The sequence below is a fragment of the Rhinopithecus roxellana genome, chromosome 7 (genome assembly GCF_007565055.1).
Source record: "Rhinopithecus roxellana isolate Shanxi Qingling chromosome 7, ASM756505v1, whole genome shotgun sequence".
NCBI lineage: Eukaryota > Metazoa > Chordata > Mammalia > Primates > Cercopithecidae > Rhinopithecus > Rhinopithecus roxellana.
In genome coordinates this window covers 63,981,966-64,008,136 of record NC_044555.1, presented here as the reverse complement: position 1 = coordinate 64,008,136, position 26,171 = coordinate 63,981,966, and the positions used below count along the sequence as shown (strand labels likewise).

General features: G+C 39.9%; 1 protein-coding gene and 1 pseudogene across 1 annotated transcript in view; one reads left to right on the top strand and one right to left on the bottom strand.

The window, feature by feature from the left end:
- TSPAN7 (tetraspanin 7) overlaps positions 1-5,692 on the bottom strand; it is a 118,779-nt gene extending 113,087 nt beyond the window's left edge. The window contains exon 1 of the mRNA XM_030933783.1: positions 5,551-5,692. Coding sequence (XP_030789643.1) covers positions 5,551-5,631 — 81 coding nt within the window. The 5' untranslated portion in view covers positions 5,632-5,692. The remainder of the gene's footprint in view (positions 1-5,550) is intronic.
- Positions 5,693-6,163: 471 nt separating this feature from the next.
- Positions 6,164-26,171, top strand: part of LOC104671815 — a 35,576-nt pseudogene continuing 15,568 nt past the window's right edge.

Genomic DNA, 26,171 nt, shown 5'->3' with positions numbered 1-26,171 from the left:
TCGCTCTTCAAGATGTTTTCTTCTATTTATATCCCAAGTACCTAAACTTTCTGGACAGAAAAAATAAAAAGAATGATGATTGTTTTAAATTATTTATCCAAAAAAGATTAATGATGTTTCTCAAATGAAAAATATTTTACCATAGAAGAATTTGATTGATAAGCTAATTACCTCCTTAGATAATCAAGGAATAAATCAGGCCCAATATACACTTGAATTAAGCAAGGGAAATTTCTCTTCACACATGGTGGATTTAAATCTTAGCTTAGAACTCAGATGAGTATTTAAAATACATAAAAAATGTATAAATAAAACAAAAAGTTACCTGGTAAGCAAAATATTTATTACATTTCTTTGCTTGATCTTGAAACAGTTACATTGGTTGTGAGGAAAGGATATTTTGTTATATATATATATAGGGCAAGATAGATATCTTTTTATTCATGCTTAACAAATTCTAATTAAAAATTCAAATAACCAAAATGACTAACTAATTACAAAAATATAATGATTGAACTATCATTAGGATAAGCAAGTCCTTGTAAAATCTACTATGCCATCTTTTCACACATTTATTGGAGGAGCACATTTAAATCACTACAGGTAGACTAGAAACAACACTGTTTTAAAAAAACTTCCCCATTGAAGTGAGTTGAAATAAATAACTGAGCCCAAGAGTAGTCAATAAAATTTCATTTATTCATTCATTCATTCATTCATTAAGGAAATAAGTCCTTAGTGAGTAAACCTACTATGGGCCCAACATTGTTTGCTAGTCTTTAAAGCACAGGATAACTTACTCCTACGTGTGTTTTTCCCTCCTCTTCTATAAACCTGAAAATAAAACATACAAATCAAGAGAAATGAAGGATCTGTTTACACAGCATTCAGGTGATATTATTTAACTGAAAGACAAATCATCCCATCCATTTGAACACAATTATATAAAGAGGTACCTACCTTTTGTCTTCAAATAATTGTATAGTACACCATAGAGAATGTTTTTCTTCTCACGTGATTGTGCTGCGCGTGCTCTGCTACGGGGATTCCAAACACGAATAAATATACAGAGGTTTGCATAACGCTCCATTTTTTCTTCACAGGACTTACTATTATGTAAGTCCAGTAGTGCAGAGTTTGGTGGCACTGTTGACATTTTGAGCAAGGCAATTCTTTGTCGTGAGGGGTTGTCTCGTGTACTGTAGGATGTTTAGCAGCATCTGTGGCCTCTACCCACTAAATGCCAGTATCATCCTCCCCTCCAGCTATGGCCAAAAATGTCTCCAGACATTGCCAAATATGGGAGGGGGGCAAAACTGCCCCCTTTTGAGAACCACCACTTTAGAGAAACACCTCAGAGAGAGTGTGTGATTACAGACAGAAGAGAAAGCCAGATAAAACAGTAATCTCTCTTTCAAAAGTGTAGACTTCTGGTTTAACATATGCTAAGTACGTCAACCTTTATGATGCTACTGCTCTACCACCATTTTAAGTTCAAATGCCTTCTAGTTCTAAATCTAAATTAAGGTAAAGAATGGGAAAAATTCCTATTAAAACAACTCATGAATACAAAGGAAATAATTCTGTCTAATCTTTCCTCCACCTTCCACTTTAAAGAACACCAAGGTCAGCCGGGTGCGGTGGCTCACGCCTGTAATCCCAGCACTTTGGGAGGCTGAGGTGGGTGGATCACGAGGTCAAGAGATCGAGACCATCCTGGCCCACGTGGTGAAACCCGCCTCTACTAAAAATACAAAAATTAGCTGGGTGTGGTGGTGCGGGCCTGTAGTCCCAGCTACTCGGCAGGCTGAGGCAGGAGAATTGCTTGAAACTGGGAGGCGGAGGTTGCAGTGAGCTGAGATGGCGCCACTGCACTCCAGTCTGGTGACAGAGCGAGACTTCGTCTCAAACAAACAAACAAACAAACAAACAAAAAAGAACACCAAGGCCATCTTTTTGTAAATTACCTAGCACAATCTCAGAAGTTCTGACAAATATTTGAGTACCTACTATGCCAGACATAGTTCTAAGTGCTGAAGAAAGATTTATCAACTGCATTTACTGAGCTGAGAAATAATTCTTACAAACATTTAACAGGCAAATATTTGTGACCTTGGTTTTGGCAAAGGATCCTCAAATATGACACCGAAAGCATAAACAAAAAAAGAAAAAAAATAGGTAAGCTGGACTTCATAAAAATAAACTTTTGTACTACAAAGGACACCATCTAAAGATAACCCACAAAATAGGAGAAAATACTTGTAAATCATATATCTGATAAAGGACTTATACCCAGAATATAAAAAGGGCTCTTACTACTTAATAAAAAAAGCCTTACATCTTAAGATGGTTAAAGGATATAAATAAACATTTCTTCAAGAAAGATATACAAATGACTAACAAGCACATAAAAAAGACATTCAGCATCATTACTCATCAGAGAAATTCATACCAGAATCACCATGGGATACCACCTTCACACCTACTAAGGCTATAATAAAAAAGTCAGGCAATAACAAATGTTGGCAAGGATATGGAGAAATTGGAATCCTCATGGTCAAAGGGAATGTAAAAGGGTGCTGTTGCTTTGTGAAACAAGCTGGTAGTTCTTCAAACAATTAAACTTAGAATTACCATGTGACCTAGCAATTCAACCCCCAGGTATATACCCAATAGAAATGAAGACATATTCACACAAAAAATTGTACATGAATGTTTATAGCACCATTATTCATGATAGCTAAATGACCCAATCAACTCAAATGTCCCCCAACAGACAAACGGATAAACAAAATGTGCTATAATCATCCAATGGAATATTACTCAACCATAAAAAGGAATGAAGTACTGATACACACTACAACATGGATGAACCTTGAAGTAATTATGCTGAGTGAAAAAAACAGTCACAAAAGGGCAAATATTGTATGATTACATTTATATGAAATGTCTGCAATATGGAAATCTCTAGAGACAGAAAGTAGTGGTTGCTTAGGGCTGGCAGGGGGTGGGCATGAGGGTGGGAAGTTGAAATTGGGGGGTAAATGGGATAACAGCTAAAGAAATGGGTTTCTTGTGAAATGATGCAATGTTCTAAAAATGGCTGGGGTGATGGTCGCACATATCTATGAATATACTAAATGTACAGAAATATATACCACTTATATACTAAAATATGTGCTACTTATACTAAAACTCACTGAATCATATACTTTAAATAGGTGGCTTTTATGGCATGTGAATCATGTCTCAGTAAGGCTACTTAAAAATAATGTCTTGTTTAAAATATCCTCACACATCCAAAGAGATCTTATTCTTTTGGTTGTAAGTATGAAATGATTACAACAACCAAAGCCAGGACTGGCTTTGGTATTTAAACTATTGAAAATGTTCCAGGTAAATATTTAAGACTATGAAAATCTTGAAAGTAGAAAACATTAAAATGAAGGCATCAAGGAACTTCCGGAGGACATAAAATGCAATGATTGTTTAAGATGTACTGGGGGCATTAAGTAATTAGATTCATGGGGGTGGAATGTAAGCAAGGAGAGTTAAAGTGTTCATATGAAAAGTCTCAGTCTGGAAGATATCCTTCTTTACCAGCTTGCAGTGATTCTGAAAGAACAATATTTCTTCATGTGCACTGTAAACCTTATTTTTAAGGAAGCTAAAAATATCCCCCCTCCCCATATGATTTACTCCAGTAACAAATAGGAAGTCAAGTAAATGATAAAGGGCCAAACAAAAGAGATTTAAGGAAACACATCAAGATAAACCAGTTCCCAGGAATGGCTACTGGGAAGTTTCAGCAATCAGCATGTGTTATCGCTTTTTACAGGCAGAGCATAAGATGATATGATCCGTGCATAGCTCACAATTCCATTACTGAGACATTTCAACCTTTGTCAGTCCAAATAAAGTCCGTTTCTGTGTTTGCCTTGTGCAATATGCCGGTTAATCTATCCTAACTCATTGCAGAGCTCCTGATATGCGTGGTCTGGGGAGTCCACACCTTCCCCGACTTGAAGAATCACCAACGCCAGCGATAAGGAAATGTCCGGGGGCATTAGAAATATTTTTGAACCTCAATAAATTTCTGCTCCTTCCTTGACCATTGCAAACAGTCCGGTTTGCCATCTAGCTGATTCTCGGTACTTCATGCAGTATTGTGCTCCAGTTTCAAAGCAAAATTAGGGCTAATATGTGGTGGTGGGTGAGGGGCGGGGGTGGGGGGTGCAAGAAGAAAACAACCAAAGGTTGAACTGGCTTTCCCTACAGAGCCTCAGATTTCAAAATGACTGCCATCGAAGCTAAAATGACCCAGATTTGGGGGACAAGAGGGGAAGAGGGTCGATATTCATTCCCTTGCGGGGTAGCTGTGGCTTGGTTATGGGAGTAAGCAACTAGGGAAGACGGGGTCATCTGCATGAAAAGAGAAATAACGGGGAATGGTCTTTAAGTACCACGCACCTCTCTCAGTGAATCACTGCAGTGTCAGCCCTGCACTGATTCCATGATTTGCCAAACAGGATGAGGTAAGGCAGAAGCCTGGAGCCCCCCCTCCCCCTCCCCCTCCTCCTCCTCCTCCTCCTCCTCCTCCTCCTCCTCCTCCTCCCCCCTCCCCCGCGCAGAAAGGCGCATCCCTCCGCGAGGTGCACCACGCAGTCCCCCGCGGCCCTGGCTGAGGGGCTGACGTCACCCTTCTGCATTGAGCTTCAAGGACCGGCGGCAGCACTAGATAGATGGAGAGTAGAGTTGGGGCGCTATCTCTATCACCAAGTGGAGGGCACCCTCCGCCAGGGCGCTGCGGATTGTGTTCATGCAGTGACAGAACGACCAGATAGGGAGTGTAGGGATGCAGGGAGGTGGGAAAGGAATCCAAAGACTCGTCTCTTGGGTCACCAAGAAACCTCAAAGATGCCCCCGGCTTATGTAAGACCCTCTCCCTTTCGTGCGCCTCCACGCGGTGACAACGCCTGCTCCCCATCGTGTGCTTGGGAGACTTCGGTCGCCCTTGCCCAGCCAGGCAGGCACAGTGCTTCTGGTGCCTCCCTCCCGCAGCCCCGTGGGGTCGGGAATAACTGCGAATCTGAGATTAAACCCCACGCTCCCGTGTCCTCTCCTAGCCGGCCACAGGTTAGCTCCAAGAGGCGCCGCGAACCGGCTGGAAGGGGAAGGGAGTGAAGGGTGTACAGCGAGGAAAACAGACGAATAAACCCGCAACTTTCCCCAGGAGCTGACCCTATCCCGGGAGATTAAAAAAGAAACTAATGCATTAACATTCTTTTTTTTGGAAGGTCGACAACCTGCAGTCACCTACACTACGCAGCCCCTTGCAGCCTGCGCGGAGCGAGGTCTAGGGTTCCAGCAGCCCCGACCCGCAATCCTACCATCCTGCATCCCCGACCCAGCACCCTGCGCCTGTCTCCTTAAAGAGGGGTCCGAGATTTAATTTTTGGTTTGGGTTTTCCTCCCCACTTCTTTTCTCAGAGCATCATCATACGGACAGATGGACAGCGACTCGGTCACGGGCCCGGCGTGGGCACTTACCCAGAAGACGAAGGAGTAGATGATGAGGAGGGTTTTGAGACAGGTTATCACAGGTTTGGTCTCCATTCTCCTCGATGCCATACTACAGAGCTCCGGCGGCGGCGGCGGCGGCAGGCGGCGGGCGGGCGCGCGGGAGGGGGGAAGAGGCGGGACGGGGCGGGGCGGGCCGGGGGCGCGTGCGGCGAGAGGCCTCGTGAGCGCGCAGGCGAGGCCGTGCGCGTGCGTGAGCGCGCACCGCGCCGTGCTCCCACTGAAAAAGCGGAGCAGGGCCGGGCAGTGACTGCGCATGCGGGAAACACCGCCCGCGTCCGCAATACCGCGCAGGCTCAGACCCCCAGCGGAGGAGAAAGACGAGGCCAGGCGACGGGAGACGGGGCGCGGCAGGACAGCAGGGAGGGAATGAGAGAATTTAGAGGCCGGGTCAGAGGTCATGGGAACCTCTCCCAGTCCGCCCTGGCATTTAGATTTCTGCTTTGTACACAGTTGGGCGTTACATTTGCAGGGATGCCTGCACCTGGCTATGGGAAGTTTATGGGTGACCCCTGCCCGTCAGTCACGTTTCTGCATTTTGACACCCGCTAGGGCCTTCTCACATGGAAGTGGCCCTGTAGTCATGTCCTTGGCAACCAGCAGGCCTTGTCTGTGCCAGGAACAGACTGTGACAGGTGGCCGGAAATACAGCTGGAGGGATGGACAGGAACCCAGGAGCTCAGACAGACCCCAAATCCTCGCCACCACAGGTATCTGCAGGCTCCTCCATTTTTTAGATTTTTCTTACATTTTGAAATGATGAAATGACAAAGGTCTGTATGAGGCGTCATCCTTGCTGCACATACAATGTTTAACAGATAACAGAAAAATGTTTAATATGCCTGAGAATCATTTGCGGCACGCTAACAAGTACAGACCATCTCCCTCCTGTAAGGGAAAGCCGCATTGAGGTCAAAAAATGTTCACAACCAATTTGGAGTTCCTCAAAAAGTTGAACAGAGTTTGCGTATGATCCAGCAACTCCATTCCTGGGTATTTACCCAAGAGAAATGAAAATATATGCCCACACAAAACCATATACATAAATGTTTATAGTGGCATTATTCACAATAGCCAAAAATTGGAAGCAACTCAAATATCCATCAGCTGATGAGTGGATGACCAAAATTCGGTGCATCCATACGATGGAAAATTATTCGGCCACATAAGAATGAAGTACTACTGATAAATGCTGCAACGTGGATGAACCTTGAAAATAAGCGAAAGAAGCCAGACACAAAAGACCACATACTGAATGATTCATGTATAGGAAATGTCCAAAATGGACAAATCCGTAGAGACAGAAAAGAGATTAGTGGTTGCAGCAAGAGGGAGGCAGGAATGAGGAGTGACTCTTAATGGGTAAGGGGCTTCTTTTTAGAGTAATGAGAATGTTCTAGAATTACATAGTGGCTAAAAACCACTGAGTTGTACACTTTAAGAGGATGGTTTTTATGATATATTAATTATATCACAATAAAAATGTACATTCCACCCAGATATGGTTTGTAGAGTGACACACAGATTCAGTGGAAGATTTAGCTTGATTGCTGAGAGACTAGTCAAAACAGCAACACTATCACAGATTAACTCAATCGTGGATGATTATGTTAAGGATACATATTTGTGAAAGAGTAAAAAACAGAGTCGATAAGGCTTGGGAAAAGCCTGCCAAGGTCAGTTGTTACAGGAGTAATTATTACCTCTATCGAGTTATATGTGGTCTCAGGTCAATAAGGTAACTGTATAAACAGTACACAAATATGAGGAAGAGGAGAACCTGTTTAAGGAAATTGTCAACCATAACAAAAAGGTACGTGGGCATAGAAGAGTGGAATAGGTGCAGGTGAAAGAAGGGACAGGTTGAGCAAGGTGTCTGCTATAAAGGGGTCTATGGCACACTGATTCTCGACGCTGGGTGCTCATTTGCATCACCTGGTGTTTTAAAACAATTATGAATGCCTGTGCCTAATACCAGCTATTCGGAGTCATTTGGTGTGGGGTGAAAGCTCTGCTTTTTAGAAGCTCTTCAGGTGGTCTGAATATTAAGCAAGAGTTGAGGGGCATTGCCCCGTACCGCAATGAACTTAAACCCAACTTCAGAGAGGAGCTTTCTCTTTCATTCTTACAGTCTCCAGGTTGATTCCAACTGCAGCAGCAGCAGGGAAAGGATACTGAAGACTTCAAACCCAGTGGGTATCCTTAGCATCAAAAGATCTTGGCCATGTATAATTATTCTGTAAAGGGGTCAGAAATCTCAATGTTCAGCCAAACAGTGACACTGCTAAGCATCATAGATAATTTGGTGAGTTAATATATGACGTTCACAGAAGACACCCATCATTTTAAACTAACTCACAGTCTCACAGTTTGGAGCATTTTTGGAATATCTCTTAGGTCCAGATTCTTGGAAACTTGGACTGTTCTAGCAAAAATAAACCATTTAAATGTAAAGATAAGTATGAATATTCAGTAATATAAGTAGATAAATTAACATAGCTTGTAGCTAGATCCTTGCTCTCCAACTGTGGCCCATGACATATATATAGGGTGACAAGCCATCCCAGTTTGCCCAGGACTGAGGGATTTCCCTGCATTCAGGATTTTCATGGCTAAAACCAGGAAAGTCTTGGGCAGACCAGAACATATTGGTCACACTAACCCTGAGCTGGCAGCATTGACATCCACTGGAAGAGCTGTTTGAACATGCAGAACCTCAAGCCCCACTCCAAGCCCATGTTAACAAGATCCCTAGGGGAGATGCACAGTAATGTCTGTCATCTATTATGGATTGAATTGTGTCCTCCCAAAAGATATATTGAAGTCCAGGCTTCGTGCGGCTGAAGTCCTAACCCCATTACCTCAGAATGTGATCTTATTTGGAAATAGGGTTGGTGCTAATATAATTAAGACAAAGTCATACTGGAGTAGTGGGGCCCTTAATCCAAGCACGTTTAAGGGCTCATATCCTTAAAAGAAGAGACACAGGGAGTGGGCCATATGAAAACACAAAGACACACAGGGATAAGGCCACTGTAACAACAGAAGTAGAGATCAGAGTGATGCAGTTGCAAGCGAAAGACTGCCAAGGATTGATGGTCACCTCCAGAAGCTAAGAGGAGACAAGGATTCTACCCAGAGTCTCAGAGAGAAGATGGCCCTGCTGACACTTTGACGTCAGACTCCTAGCCTCTAGAGCTGTGAGATAATTCATTTCTGTTTTTTTTTTTTTTTTTTTTTTTTTTTTTTTTTTTTTTTTTTAAAGCCACCCAGCTTCTGGTACTTTGTTACAGCAGCCATAGGAAACTATCAAATGTCTAAGATTCACTGATCTATAATGCATCAGTATATAACCACAGCTGCCATATCACCAAGCAACTCACAGTAGCATCATTTACAATAGCCAAAATATGAAAACAACCTAAATAAATGTCCAGTGACAAATAGATTAATGAAATCTATTTTGTGGCATATCTATACTATGGAATATTATTCAGCCATTAAAAGGGATGAAATACTGATGTATGATACAACTTGGATGAACCTTGAAAACATTATGCTGCGTGAAAGCCAGATGCAAAAGGATGCATATGTATAATTGTATTTATATGAACTGTCCATAATAGGCAAATCCATAGGCAGATTAGTGGTTGCCAAGGGCTAACCCTAATGGAGAATCACTGCTTAATGGATATGGGATTTATTCTTGTGGTGACGAATAAGTCCTGGAGCTAGATAGTGGTGATGGTTGTGCAACAGTGTGAATGTACTTAATGTTGCTGAATTGTACACCTTAAAATAGGTAAAGTGGTAAATTGTATGTTATGTGTATTTTATAACACACAGAAATAATATGTAACCACAGCAAGTCCAAGTATCCTCTGGCCTGAAGGAATGATGTGGGCTGGGGAATGGAAGGAAGGTCAGCAAGGCTCAATAGCAGGAGGCAAAGACAATATATAGAAGGCTGGAGAGAGGACAGTCCATCCAGGTCTTTTTAGGTGACATTAACAATTTTAATCTTTTGCCTGAGAGTAAGAGAAGTGTTTGCTTTTTATTGGCATCAAATTCAGCAAGTAGTTCAAGGAAAACTGGACTGCTACCAAAGTATATACCTGGTCCCTGCTCCTGCTGTCACCCCCTCTATCTGTTGTTCACACAACAACCACAGTGACCTTGTTCAAACACAAACCATTTCATATCACTCTTTGGCTTAAAATTATCTAGTGGCTTCTCATCATTGCACTTGGAATCAAATTTTAACTCTTTGCCCTAACTTAGAAAGCATATATGAGGCCAGGTGTGGTGGCTCACACCTGTAATCCCAGCATTTTGGGAGGCCGAGGCGGGTGGATTTCTTGAGCTCAAGAGTTCGAGATGAGCCTGGCCAACATGGCAAAACCCTGTCTCTACTGAAAATACAAAAATTAGCTGGATGTAGGGGCACGTGGCTATAATCCTAGCTACTTGGGAGGCCGAGGCAGGAGAATTTCTTGAACCCAGGAGGCAGAGGTTGCAGTGAGCCAAGATCACACCATTGCACTCCAGCTTGGACAACAGAGTGACACTCTGTCTCAAAACAAACAAAACAACAACAAAAGCATATATAAGCTGGCTCTGACTCTCTCTGCCGCTACTCCCCCTTTGGACCTGTGCTTCAGCTGCTCTGGCCTTCTTTCTATTCTTCAAACAAGTAGGCTTCATTCCACCTCAGAACCTTCACATTGGCTGATCCTCTCTTCGGAATGCTTTGCCCCCTAAACTTTGAATGATTGGTCCCCTCCTTTCTGTCATTCAGATCTCAGTATAAATGTCACCTCCTCAGAGAGGCCATTTCAAACAAAAATAGCCACCCAGTCACTATACGTTCTTATTCTCTGCATAGCACTTATCTAACATTTTCTTATTTATGAAAATGTGCTTGGGTGTTTTGTTTTGTTTTGTTTTCCTGTGTCTCCTACTAAAATGTAAGTTCTACAGGGAAAGGTATTTTTTTCTGTTTTGTTCACTGTTGTCTCCTCAGCACCTAGATACAGTAGAACTCAAAAACTTGTGAACTAATGAATGGTACACAGTAGTCCCTCAATAGACGATTGTTGACTGGTTGAATAGGGATATGATATTAGAAATGGACCTTGAAGTATGAATAAGATGATGGTGTTCTTTGAGGATTGGAGAAGGAGATCATTGCAGGTTAGGAACAGTGTGAAAAAAAGGCAGTTTGAACAAAAGCAGAAAGCTCGCTAAGCAGAATGCACGCTAGAACACTGCTATGGTTTGAATGCCCCCACCAAAAATCATGCTGAAATGTATTCCCCGATGTAGCAGAATTGAGAAATGTGGCCTCTAAGAGGTGACTGGGTCATGAAGGCTCTGCAGTCATGAATGGATTAATCCATTTATAGATTAATGAATTAGTGGGTTAATAGATTAATGAGTTATAATGAGAGGGGAGCTGGTGGCTTTATAAGGAGAGGAAGAGAGATCTAAGCTAGCACATTAGCATGCTCAGCCCCCTCCCGATGTGATGTCCTGCACTGCCTCAGGACTCTGCAGAGTCCCCAACAGCAAGAAGGCCCTTATTAATAAGATACAGCCCTGCAACCTTAGACTTCTCAGCCTCCGTAACTGTAAGAAATAAATTCCTTTTCTTTATAAATTACTTAGCGTCAGGTATTCTGTTATCAGCAAAATAAAACAAACTAATACGAGGACCTAGAGGAGGAAAAAATATAGAAATATAGGTTGGGCTATGGTGGTAGAAGGCCTTGCTCAGGCCACATTAGACTCACCAGTGTAGGCAGTAGGGAGCAGTGGGAAGTCTCTCAATGGGGGAGCTATGTGATCTGACCTGTGTTTTAGGAAAGTAACTTGGGAAGGAGTATGAAGGATGAGAGGTTGCCAGAGAAACAGACGAGAAACAGGAAAAGAGTTAGGAGGTAATTGCACTTGCCTAATTGGGAGTTGAGGGAGGGCTCCACCTAGGGATGTGGCAGTGGCTCTGGAGAGGAGCGACTGACCTGATCACTTCGTCTCAACTTTGGCTATATGAAAATCCACTGGGGAGATTTTAGGTATATGAATGCCTGAGCTCTATCCTTCAGGAATTCTTTTTGAATCAGTCTGTGGCGGGACCCCAATAATCAGTATTTTTTAAAAGCTTCCCAGATGTTCCAGCTTTGATTAAAACCTCTGGGACAGATAAACCATTTGGAAATAGAATAGACAGCCCTCAGGACTGAATGGATCTGGGTGATGAAAGAAAATATGACTGACTTTTTATTCTGAGTAAACTTGTAAGACAGCTTTTAAAACACACAACTCTGATAATATATAGTACATCCAAACAGTGGACTAATATACAATTATTAGAAAGTATGTATATGAAGAGCATTTTTAGTCACAAAGGAAAAGTTTTGTCATTAAGAAAAGGGCAAACAACAAAAAAAGGTATATGCAATATGACCTTAACTATAGAAACTATATAGAAAAGAGTTTGGATGAAAATGTGTATAAAATTTTCACAGTGGTGCCTCTGGGAAGGAGGTTATAGGTGATTTTATTTTCTGTATTTTATATTTCTTCTATTTCTGAATATTTCTAAATGATCATATATTACATTTGTAGTCAGAAAAGAATATAAAGGAAGCCTTCTACCCCAAAGATTAAAATATTAAAGTTTTAGGATCTAAGGTGGGAAAACCCTGAACTATCTTGAAAACTTGCCGATATGAAATTCGAGCATACCCCTATTCATCTGTTTCTATATTTATGAATATATCTGAGTATTTCTAGGATCCCTACCTGAGCAGCCCAAATGACATTTTACCCTGGGATTCAGAAACATCTACTGGACAGAGACTAGACCTGTCAAGGGTATGTTTGCAAGTCACTTGACTGAAGAAGGGAAAGAACTGAGCTTTGAAAACTTGGTTCAAGGAGCCGTGGTTAGTGTCAGAGGGTTAGAACTATTCTGAGGATAGCCCAGTATTGGCATAAAATGAATGATGCGAGCCCTTACCTTTCCTGCATAGAAATTTACCCTGAGCCTTGGGGGTTAATGAGATGATTTTAACAAAGCTAGATTAGAAAAAAATTTCATAAAGATATTGGGAGCACAAAGTTTTGTAGCCAATATAGCTTGCTGAACAAAAAACATCAGGGACAAAAGGTACTGTTCTCATTTCAACAGAATGACAGTTGAATGGATCAGAACATGAGGTAGAAACATAAGAGACTCAGACAACTTCCCCAAAACAGAACAAATTAAAAAGCCAATGCCACTTAGTAACAGGACTACATTCGTGAGACTTACAATGGTAGCACTCAAGTGATAGCCAGGGAGACTGGGTTTGTAAATATAAGTGCCACCTCCCTTCACATTGGGTACTTTCTGAACATGGGACGAATTTGAGAGGGGTTAGAGTTCTTTAATTTTGTTTTTGTTCCTTGACCTAGTAATTCCTCCTCTATGAATTGCCCTAGAAAGATAAATACATGTATAAAATATATCTGCAAGAATACTAATTGCAAAATTCATTATTGGAATAGTGAAAATGGAAAATATCTAAATATTCATCAATAATGTTTTGCCATATATTCGTTCATTCTACAATTTTTTTAAGTACCTACTATTTGCTAGGCACTTTTCTTAGCACTGGGGATATAGCTGTGAGCCAAAAAAGCAAGGTCCTTGTCCTAAAGGAGCTTGTACTCTATATGGGAAGACAAACGATAAAATGAATTTCAGTATATCCATACTATGGAATTCTATGATGCAGTTTTAAAATAGTAGATACATTTAACTGTATTAAAACCCAAGATCTACAAGACAAAACACATTATACATAATTTCTAACTTCCAGGTTAGAGAAGAGAATTATAATATACTACTTCAGTGATTATAATCACAAAATATATTAGAGTTTTTATGGGAAAAAAATCATGATAAACATACATGACCACCTCTGTATGGTATCAAGAAGAAATTCTACCTCTGCAGATGCTCACTTGATTTTTTACAACAATTATTTTTATAACAAAAATTAAAACATTTTTAAAATGTTGTGTATAGAGGCTAAACCCTAAAAACACATTTTGAAAAATTATTATCAGGACCTTATAGTTATTCTGTGACTACTGGTATATAGGGCAATGCAAGTAAAATTTTTGTGTATTTCAAGGTACAAAAATTATAACTTAAGAATAAGCTACAGATCTCAACCAAATGGGACTATAATGCGAAGTAAACAATTTTTGAGGTCAACTATATAATTGTTGCTCCACATGCACAGAACTCCAGTGTCCTTCCTTTTATAATGAACACAAATCTGCTCTTGGATGTCTAGAACAGAGTTACTTAGAGCTGCTCTGTTTTATGTATTACCTTTTTCTTGCTTAGCTGAAGGAGAACATATCCCTTCTTAAATACCTCTCCTAGAAATTAAATATCATTGTCCACTGGATTCAGAAACTATCCCACTGATGGCTTTGCTTTCCACACTTATGTTGTGTCTCAAAACAATCTAAATATCCAGCAATAGGAGATCAGTTTAAAACATTATATTGTTGTGCAGTAATTTTTCACTTGGCTCCCAGTTATACTTTCAGTGTTCTCTCTGTATCACAGGGAGCTAGAAACCCACAAACTACATTTTTCAGATTCCTTTCCCAATTAGCCTCCTGTTAGGTTTGCCAGTGGGAAGCACTGGTGGAGAGACTATGAGGTGAGGGGAAAAAGAAGCCTCTTTTTTTTTGTCTCCGGAAGTCCCTCCAGCAGTAGTAGCAGCAGCAACAGTGACTATAGGCAGCCATTTCTTTCCAAAACATCTGTGACCATTTTAACAGCATTAGTAAAGCTATAGCATCCTGTATTCCTACTCAGTGGGAGCAGCACCCCCAAAAGCAGCAGTGTTAGCATCACTCACATATCAGCACTAAGTGACAGGTTGTGGGTCCCAGCCCAGAAGTAGTAAAGCTTTCTGGTCTCTAGGTAACACACACTGTAATGAATTGTAAAACTAGCCAAAATTCTTTCTCTCGGTTTCCATGACCTTTTTCAATGTGACTTTGCAGCTCTTCCCATAAAAAGTAAAATTTATTTCTTCTCTCTCTGAATCTGGGCTGGCCTTATTCCTTACTTTGAACAATAGAAGACAGTGAAAATGACGTTGTGATAGTGCTAAGCTTAGGCCTCAAGGGGACTCACCATCTTCTCCTCACTCTTTTGGAACCCTATGATTGCCATGGGAATAATCCCAGATTAACCTGCTAGAGAGAATGAGAAACCATGTGCATCAGAGTCTAACCAGCCCTCATCTCCACTGATAACTCAGATATGTAAGGGAGCCCAGCCACGATCTGCAAAGTCAACCCAAAACCAGCAGGAAGGAGTTCAACTGAGACCAGAGAACTACCCAGATGAGCCCAGCCTAAATTGCTGACCACAGAATTGTTTTAAAAATAAAACCAGTAAGTTTAAGGTGGTTTGTCACACAGCAATAGCTAACTGATACACACCTTTGTCCTTTGTGTTTTTTCAGTACTTTTTGTACCTTATAGCAAATTACTTTTTGTGTGTGTGTGTGAGCAACAAGGCTGTTTATTTCACCTGGATGCAGGTGGGCTGAGTCCGAAAAGAGAGTCAGTGAAGGGAGATAGGGGTGGGGCTGTTTTACAGGATTTGGGTGGGTAGTAGAAAATTACAGTCAAAGGGGGTTTTTCTCTTGCAGGCAGGGGTGGGGGTCACAAGGTGCTCAGCGGGGGAGCTTCTGAGCCAGGAGAAGGAATTTCACAAGGTAATGTCATCAGTTAAGGCAGGAACAGGCCATTTTCACTTCTTTTGTGATTCTTCAGTTTTTTCATGCCATCTGGATGTATATGTGCAGGTCACAGGGGATATGATCACTTAGCTTGGGCTCAGATGCCTGACATTCCTGTCTTATATGAATAAGAAAAATAACAAAATAGTGTTGAAGTGTTAAGCAGCGAAAATTTTGGTGGGGTGGTATGGAGAGATAATGGGCAATGTTTCTCAGGGCTGCTTCAAGTGGGATTAGGGGCAGTGTGGGAACCTAGAGTGGGAGAGATTAAGCTGAAAGAAGATTTTGTGGTAAGGGATGATATTGTGGGGTTGTTAAAAAGAGCATTTGTCATATAGAATGATTGATGATGGCCTGGATGTGGTTTTGTATGAATTGAGAAACTAAACGGAAAACATTGAGTCCTTTTCTGCATTAAATATATAGAGTAGTTTCTGCTTGGCTGAGTAGATACCTAACTTACAAGTACTACATTCATAGAATGGAACTCTATACAGCTATGAAATTAATATTGAAGCAGAATATTTTGACACAAGGAAATTCCCACAGTATTTTTAAAGTAAAAAATAATAAAATACAATGAAAGCACCAATGACATTCTTCACAGAGATAGAAAAACAATCCTAAAATTTATATAGAATCACAAAAAACTCAGAATAGCCAAAGTTATCTTGAGCAAAAAGAATAAAACTGGAGGAATCACATTACCTGACTTCAAATTATTCAAAACAGCATGGTACTGGCATAAAAACAGACACATATACCAATGCAACCAAATAGAGAACCCAGAGGCAAATCCATACAACTACAGTGAACTAATTTTCAACAAAGTTCCCTAAAACATACATTGGGGAAAGGACAGTCTCTTCAATAATTGGTGCTGGGAAAACTGGATATCCATATGCAGAAGAATGAAACTAGACCCCTATCTCACACCATATACAAAAATCAAAATGAATTAAAGAGTCACATCTGAGACCTCGAAATGTGAAACTACTAAAAGAAGACATTGGGAAAACTCTCTAAGACACTGGATTGGGCAAAGATTTCTTGAGTAATACCTCACAAGCACAGGCCACCAAAGCAAAAATGGAGAAATAAGATCACATCAAGTTTAAAAGTTTCTGCACAACAAAGGATACAATCAACAAAGTGAAGAGACAATCCACAGAATGAGAGAAAATATTTCGAAACTACCCATCTGACAAGGAATTAATAGCCAGAATATATAAGGAACTCTAACAACTATAGGAAAAAAATACAATGATCTGATCAAAAATGGGTGAAAGACATAAATAGATATTTCTCAAAAGAAGATATACAAATGGCAACAGGTATATGAAAAAATAGTCAACAGCACTGATCATCAGAGAAATGCAAATCAAAACTATAATGAGGTATCATTTCACCCAAGTTAAAATGGCTTTTTGTCCAAAAGAAGGCAATAACAAATGCTGGCAAGAATATGGAGGAAAGGGAACCCTTGTACACTGTTGGTGGGAATGTAAATTAATACAGCCACTGTGGAAAACAGTTTGGAGGTTCCTCAAGAAACTAAAAATAGAGCTACTATATGATCTAGCAATTGCACTGCTGGGTATATACCCAAAAGAAAGGAAATCAGTATACTGAAGAGATATCTGCACTCCCATGTTTATTGCAGCACTATTCACAATAGCCAAGATTTGGAAACAACCTAAGTGTCCATCAACAGACGAATGAATAAAGAAAATGTGGCACATATACACAATGGAGTGCTATTCAGCCATAGAAAAGAATAAGATACTGGCATTTGCCACAACGTGGATGGAACTGGAGGTCATTATGTTAAGTGAAATAAGCCAGACACAAAAAGAAAAACTTTGCATTTATTTGTGGGAGTTAAAGTTAAAACAATTGAACTCACAAAGATAGAGAGTAGAATGATAGTTACCAGAGGCTGGGAAATGTAGTTGTGAGGAGGGAGTGGGGATGGTTAATAAAAATTTAAAAAGTAAAATTACAAAATGAACTTATAGTGTGATGCCAAGTTGGAGATACACACATACACACACACACACACAATTTGGAGATGTGTATCTATATATACATATAAATAATTACTATTTTGTGAGCCAATATCTCATCACTTTGTGCTTTTTCTTTACATTTTCTACATTTATTAAATGTTCTGTAAAAGCATGACTTCTTTTATAATTAGAAAAAGTTTTATTTTGAATTGTTAAATTTTAAGTCATTGAGATTGATATTTGGTTTGAGAAATATGACATCCTCTGTAAATCCCTTTTTAGCAATATATTAGAAACGATTTTTTTTTTTTCCAGAAAATAGGTAACGTGAGAAAACTGTCTTACCCCTGTTAGCTGTATTCCAAGCAAGGTTGCAACCAGTCTTGTTCCTTATAATCCATAATCATCCAATAGCATCTAAAGTGGGATTTAAATCTTTTTTTCTTTCTGCCCTCTTTCTAAAGCTTCCATGTCACCTTACAACACAGCAGCTGCTGAAACATCCTCCTGACACATTTCCCCTATATGTGTCCAGCTCTAGATAATTCATTCTGGAGGTATATGAATTTTTGATTACTGAGAATCTTATTAAAAGAATGTTGTGCTTTTACACTGACTTTAATACCTGTGATAAATACTTTATTCCTGTGAAAAGAAAGATATAATTGATAGAGACTTGTCTCAGAGGAATTTAACCAAAAAGATGATAGTTCCAGGTGTCCAGGTTCTACAAATAATTTTTACCACTTTTAGTCAATTATACCATGTTTATTGATCCCATTTTTGAAATCCAAAGGTTAATTAATGTTCACTGAATTTAGTAGGAATACTTTCTACATTATGGTGACTAGTGTATTTTTACTTAGGTTTGTTTGTTAGAGAATTATCTTTGAGTGCACTTTAATGAACCCAATACATAAAAATGAATATGTTGAAATTCCTTCTATCCTATTTGGTTACAGTGAAGTATACTTTAGCTGTTAAACCATGCAGACATTGTGTAACCTAGGCCAGGGCCCCTTCTTACTGAAATGCATGAGTGGCTGCATTTAAAGTGAAGACTGGGTCAGTGTGGCTGAAGCAGAGCAGAACATTGAACTTATTATCAATGCGTTGAACTGCTGAATTCAGCCCTAAACTTCCTTTTGTGAGAATTATCCCCATTAGTGAATTTCTAATAATTGAGTATGTCATCATCGTAACTGAAAAGACATTGATTAGCCATTGGCATCAGGATTTAAACCCAAACAGTCTGATACAGGAACCTGCACTCTTGACAATAGGGAGAATTATCCCCATCAGTGAATTTCTAATAATTGGGTACATCATCATCATAACTGAAAACATTTATTTATCAACCATTGGAATCAGAATTTGAACCCAAACAGTATAATATAGAAGCCTGCACTCTTGACAATAGGTTTTGGAGTCAGAATGCCTGGATTCCCTCCTGGCCTCTGGCATTTACAAGTTTTCACATCTGTAAAATGAGGATGGTAATAGAACCTACCTTATTGTCTTCACGTAAGACAGTCTATGTGAAGTGCTTAGAACAATTCTGGATAGTGAATGCTTATTAAATGTTAGTTATCATTATAACAACTGTGTCACCTCCTAATTACAGCAGTTTAGATCTATAAGGGGCCTTAAAGATGATTACGTTCACTGTTTTCAACTGAATGTCACATCTGTTAGGTATTATGAAATCAATTTGAGGGATCTCTTTCAGCATTTAATAAAACAAGAATAAAAAACATTAGAGTATATCACATATAATAAGTGCTGTTTCATGAAATGTTTGCTTTGGGGGGGGAATAGCAAATATGATGGATGCTCTGCTTATGTCACTCAGGTCTCTTCTACTGGTTCTGCCCATTCCCCAGCGTCTTTGTGCAACTCTCCTACACGATATCCCCTCAAGCTCTTCAGAGAACTACCCTTCAGCTATTGGAGCCACATTAACCCAGTGTATGATATTGTTTATCTATTGCTGCACAACAATTTTTTCAAAAACCTAGTGACTTAAAACACCAAACATTTATTATCTCACATGGTTTCTGAGGGTCAGAAAACTGAGAGTAACATAGCTGGGTGGTTCTGGCTCAGGGTCTGTCATGAGATTTCACTCAAGCTGTCAGCTGGGGCTATAATCATCTCAAGGCTTGATTTAGGTTGGAAAATCTGCCTTCAAACTCAAGTCATTGTTGCAGGCCTTGGTTCCTTGCTGGCTGTTGGCTAGAAGCCTCAGTTCCTTGTCATGAGAGTCCGTGTCATGGGCCTGTTCATTGGACTCCTCAGAAAATGAAGAGTCATGTAATCCCTTCTTCAGGATATAAATTGACTTGATCATGGTACCTTTAAAAAATTAAGCTCTTGAATGAAGCTATGTCAGAGATAAAGGTGAAAGACTCTGAATAGGAATGACCAAGTGGAGAAATACTGGTGGTTGGGGGGCAGGGGTGGAGAACCCCAGTATAAACCACACAAACAGATAAAGATTCATAGTTGTGAATGTTGACAAATAGAAAAATATTCATTTTGATGATCATAAAAGGTTTCCAAGTCTCCTCAAGTACTTACAGACACTGCATTATCTGTAATGTATAGATTATATATATATAAATCTGTATAATTTATTTAGTTATGAGAGAAATACTTGACATAATAAGTCATCCACTATCCTTTATGACTATCTAGAGGTGGGTGATGCCAAGAGAAATAAAAAGCATGTCCATCAGATTGAGTAAACCTTGCTCTAACATCAAGGATGATCTAGGTAAAAAATGAGGATGAACATGATTGCCAGGTGTTTGGGCCACATTCTGCTCTAATTATGAATCTCCTAGGATTATTTTTCCTGCAAGTCCTGAAAATGGTAAAAGGGGCTAACACAGTCATGAATCATTAGGCCCATGAGCACTGGAGAAATCAAGTATCCATTCATTGTCTACATGGAGTGGAAAACTTGAAACAATGCAGGCCCTTTGCTCAGCCTGTGGGAGTAACTGTGGAAAGGCTCTGGAATAGAAGAGCAGAACAGGATTTAATCCTCGTGGGCAGAATTCCAATTCCACCCTTCCATTGGGGCCAGTGGGAAAATTCAAGCACCCTTGCCCCACTGTTGCATGAAAGGGAAAGTGCATCTCACTTCCAACGCAGTACTCTCTCAATGTGTTATCAGGCAGGGTCAGCATCAGCCATATTCACTTCCTTTCGGATTTGTCTCTGAGAGTGTCAGACATCAGTCTCCCAAGCTTCAGAGGCATGTGAAGCTGACTAGCCATCTTGAAGCCAATGATGTAACTTCAACATAGACGATATCCTAAGGATTGAAAAGTATAGCTTTTGCTCCATCCTTTTTGCAAGTTCAGTGCCTCACTCTGGCATGTGAATGTATTTGGAATTTACTGGTTTTCCTCCACCTTTGGGAACTCAGCCAAAACTGAAAACAAAAAGTTTTACTATTTTATCCTTTTATGCAAGTTCTCTTCCCTAGCAGAATGTGGAATTGAGCTTATCAGTAGCAACTGTTATAAAATTTTCCTGGACATCTCACTACTGAAGTTATTGGCTCTCTTTTTAGTAAATCACAAATGAGCAGTTATTCTTGTCGCTATATTCTTTGCCACACCTAGCACAAGGCCTCATTCAACAGATGCTCAGTACATGTTTGCCTGAATTGGGCCACCTGCTTTATTTTACATTGATAAAGTCAGTCAGATGTAGATAAAATGTTAAAATGGATTACATTTGAGGTGTAGAATTAAAATTTAGAACTACTACCTTCCTTTTGAAATAAGAAATGCTTATCTTAAATAACCTCCTGGTTGGGCGCAGTGGCTCACGCCTGCAATACCAGCAATTTGGGAGGCCGAAGCGGGTGGATCACCTGAGGATGGGAGTTCGACACCAGCCTGGCCAACATAGAGAAACCCCGTCTCTACTAAAAATACGAAATTAGCAGGGCGTGGTGGCACATGCATGTCATCCCAGCTACTTGGGAGGCTGAGGCAGGAGAATCACTTGAACCCGGGAGGCGGAGGTTGCAATGAGCCGAGATCATGCCATTGCACTCCAGCCTGGGCAACAAAAGCGAAACTCCATCTCAAACAAACAAACAAACAAACAAAACCTCAGTTTATCAGTTTCAAAAATATGCTCTTATGTTTTGATTACTAATTCCTAGATAATCAAGGCAAAATAATTTTCAACAAGTAATTAAATTATCTTTAGTTATTGGACAACTGCAATTGCCCTTTTAACTTTAAACCTTAGAAACAAAGCTTCTCATTGATTTCATTTTTTTCAAATTTGGTGTGTTCTATGAACAAAATCAAATAATTTGTGATAATTACACTTTTTGTTTAAACTTTAAGTTCTAGGGTACATGTGCACAACGTGCAGGTTTGTTACATATGTATACATGTGCCGTGTTGGTTTGCTGCACCTATTAACTCGTCACTTACATTAGGTATTTCTCCTAATGCTATCCCTCCCCCTTCCCCCCACCCCACAACAAGCCCCAGTGTGTGATGTTCCCGTCCTGTGTCCAAGTGTTCTCATTGTTCAATTCCTACCTATGAGTGAGAACATGCAGTGTTTGGTTTTCTGTCCTTGTGATAGTTTGCTCAGAATGATGGTTTCCAGCTTCATCCATGTCACTACAAGGGACATGAACTCATCCTTTTTTATGGCTACATGGTATTCCAGGTGTATATGTGCCACATTTTTAAAATCCAGTCTATCATTGTGGACATTTGGATTGGTTCCAAGTCTTTGCTATTGTGAATAGTGCCACAATAAACATACTTATGCGTGTGTCTTTATGGTCGCATCATTTATAATCCTTTAGGTATATATCCAGTAATGGGATGGCTGGGTCAAATGGTATTTCTAGTTCTAGATCCTTGAGGAATTGCCACACTGTCTTCCACAATGGTTGAACTAGTTTGCACTCCCACCAACAGTATAAAAGCGTTCCAATTTCTCCACATCCTCTCCAGCATCTATTGTTTCCTGACTTTTTAATGATCGCCATTCTAAATGATGTGAGATGGTATCTCATTGTGGTTTTGATTTCCATTTCTCTGATGACCAGTGATGATGAGCATTTTTTCATGTTGTCTGTTGGCTACATAAATGTCTTCTTTTGAAAAGTGTCTGTTCATATCCCTTGCCCACTTTTTGATGGAGTTGCTTGATTTTTTTCTTGTAAATTTGTTTAAGTTCTTTATAGATTCTGGATATTAGCCCTTTGTCAGATGGGTAGATTGTAAAACTTTTCTCCCATTCTGTAGGTTGCCTGTTCACTCTGATGGTAGTTTCTTTTGATGGGCAGAAGCTCTTTAGTTTAATTAGATCCCATTTGTCTATTTTAGCTTTTGTTGCCATTGTTTTTGGTGTTTTAGTCATGAAGTCCTTGCCCATGTCTATGTCCTGAATGGTATTGCCCAGGTTTTCTTCTAGGGTTTGTATGGTTTTAGGTCTAACATTTAAATCTTTAATCCATCTTGAATTAATTTTTGTATAAGGTGTAAGGAAGGGATCCGGTTTCAGCTTTCTACATATGGCTGGCCAGTTTTCCCAGCACCATTTATTAAATAGGGAATCCTTTCCCCATTTCTTGTTTTTGTCAGGTTTGTCAAAGATCAGATGATTGTAGATGTGCAGTGTTATTTCTGAGGCCTCTGTTCTGTTCCATTTGTCCATATATCTGTTTTGGTACCAGTACCGTGCTGTTTTGGTTACTGTAGCCTTGTAGTATAGTCTGAAGTCAGGTAGCGTGATGCCTCCAGGTTTGTTATTTTTGCTTAGGATTGTCTTGGCTATACAGGCCCTTTTTTGGTTCCATATGAAATTTAAAGTAGTTTTTTCCAATGCTGTGAGGAAAGTCATTGGTAGCTTGATGGGGATGGCATTGAATCTATAAATTACCTTGAGTGCTATGGCCATTTTCACGATATTGATTCTTCCTATCCATGAGCATGGAATGTTCTTCCATTTGTTTGTGTCCTCTTTGATTTCGCTGAGCAGTGGTTTGTAGTTCTCCTTGAAGAGGTCCTTCACATCCCTTGTAAGTTGGATTCCTAGGTATTTATTCTCTTTGTAGCAATTGCAAATGAGAGTTCACTCATGATTTGGCTGTCTGTTTATCTGTTATTGGTGTATAAGAATGCTTGTGATTTTTGCACATTGATTTTGTATCCTGAGACTTTGCTGAAGTTGCTTATCAGCTTAAGGAGATTTGGGGCTAAGACGATGGGGTTTTCTAAATATACAATCATGTGATCTGCAAACAAGGACAATTTAACTTCCTCTTTTCCTGACTGGATACCCTTTATTTCTTTCTCTTGCCTGATTGCCCTGGCCAGAACTTTCAACACTATGTTGAATAGGAGTGGTGAAAGAGGGCATCCCTGTCTTGTGCCAGTTTTCAAAGGGAATGCTTCCAGTTTTTACCCATCCAGTATTATGATACTTGCCATGGGTTTGTCATAAATAGCTCTTATTATTTTGAGATACATTCCATCAATACCTAGTTTGTTGAGAGTTTTTAGCATGAAGGGCTGTTGAATTCTGTCGAAGGCCTTTTCTGCATCTATTGAGATAACCGTGTGGTTTTTGTCTTTGGTTCTGTTTATGTGATGGATTACATTTATTGATTTGCGTCTGTTGAACCAGCCTTGCATCCCAGGGATGAAGCCTACTTGATCTTAGTGGATGAGCTTTTTGACGTGCTGCTGGATTCGGTTTGCCAGTATTTTATTGAGGATTTTCACATTAATGTTCATCAGGGATATTGGTCTAAAATTCTCTTTTTTTGTTGTGTCTCTGCCAGGCTTTGGTATCAGGATGATGCTGGCCTTATAAAATGAGTTAGGGAGGATTCCCTCTTTTTCTATTGATTGGAATAGTTTCAGAAGGAATGGTACCAGCTCCTCCTTGTACCTCTGGTAGAATTCGGCTGTGAAACCATCTGGTGCTGGACTTTTTTTGGTGGGTAGGCTATTAATTATTGCCTCAATTTCAGAGCCTGTTATTGGTCTGTGCAGAGATTCAACTTCTTCCTGGTTTAGTCTTGGGAGGGTGTATGTGTCCAGGAATTTATCCATTTCTTCTAGACTTTCTAGTTTATTTGCACAGAGGTGTTTATAGTATTCTCTGATGGTAGTTTGTATTTCTGTGGGGTCGGTGGTGATATCCCCTTTATCATTTTTTATTGCATCTATTTGATTCCTCTCTCTTTTATTCTTTATTAGTCTTGCTAGCGGTCTGTCAATTTTGTTGATCTTTTCAAAAAACCAGCTCCTAGATTCATTGATTTTTTGGAGGGTTTTTTGTGTCTCTATCTCCTTCAGTTCTGCTCTGATCTTAGTTATTTCTTGCCTTCTGCTAGCTTTTGAATTTGTTTGCACTTGCTTCTCTAGTTCTTTTAATTGTGATATTAGGGTATTGATTTTAGATCTTTCCTGCTTTCTCTTGCGGGCATTTAGTGCTATAAATTTCCCTCTACACACTGTTTTAAATGTGTCCCAGAGATTCTGGTATATTGTGTCTTTGTTCTCATTGGTTTCAAAGAACATCTTTATTTCTGCCTTCATTTCGTTATGTACCCAGTAGTCATTCAGGAGCAGGTTGTTCAGTTTCCACATAGTTGTGCGGTTTTGAGTGAGTTTCTTAATCCTGAGTTCTAATTTGATTGCACTGTGGTCTGAGAGACAGTTTGTTGTGATTTCTGTTCTTTTACATTTGCTGAGGACTGCTTTACTTCCAACTATGCGGTCAATTTTGGAGTAAGTGACTAGCGCCCACAGGCCTCATCCTCCTCCATGATGCCCTTGCTGCTGACAGAGGGCACGCGGTGTTGGCACCCAAGTGGATACCTAAGTCACAAATGTGCATCTGCTGCCACTCAGTCACCTTTATAGGCTGCTCCATCAGGTTCATCACCTCCATCGTGGCCACTGGGGGCACAAAGGAGGAAGTCAGGAAGATAATTATACTATTGAAAGCATAAAATTTAAATTATAGATGGGGGAACATTTACAGACTGCAAGAAAATATTTGCAAATTATGTATTTGATAAAAGTCTTGGCCAGGCATGGTGGCTCATGCCTGTAATCCCAGCATTTTGGGAGGCTCAGGTGGGTGAGTCACCTGAAGTCAGGAGTGCGAGACCACCCTGGCCAATATGGTGAAACCCTGTCTTTACTAAAAATGAAAAAATTAGCTGGGCATGTTAGCAGGTGCCTGTGATCCCAGCTACTTGGGAAGCAGATGCAGGAGAATCGCTTGAACCTGGGAGGTAGAGGTTGCAGTGAGCTGAGATCACGCCATTGTACTCCAGCCTGGACAACAGAGCGAGACTCTGTCTCAAAAAAAAAAGTCTTGTATGTGGAATATAGAGAGAGCTCTTACAACTCAATAATAAGACAAATAACCCAATTAAAAATGACAAAATATAGTTGAATAGATATTTCACCAAAAAAGACACACAAATGACTGACAAGTACATGAAAAGATGCTCAACATCTTTAGTCATTAGAGAAATGCAAATAAAAAAAAATGAGATGTGTATTCACATATACAAGAATGGCTACAATAAAAAAGACAGACTTTAGTAAGTGTTAAGGAGGATGTGGATAAATAGGAACCCTAATACACTGGTGGTGGGAATGTAAAATGATACAGCAACTTCGGAGAAAGCATCTATTGAAGAAAAATGAGAGCAATGTTTACATGAGACTTTTATATAAACGTT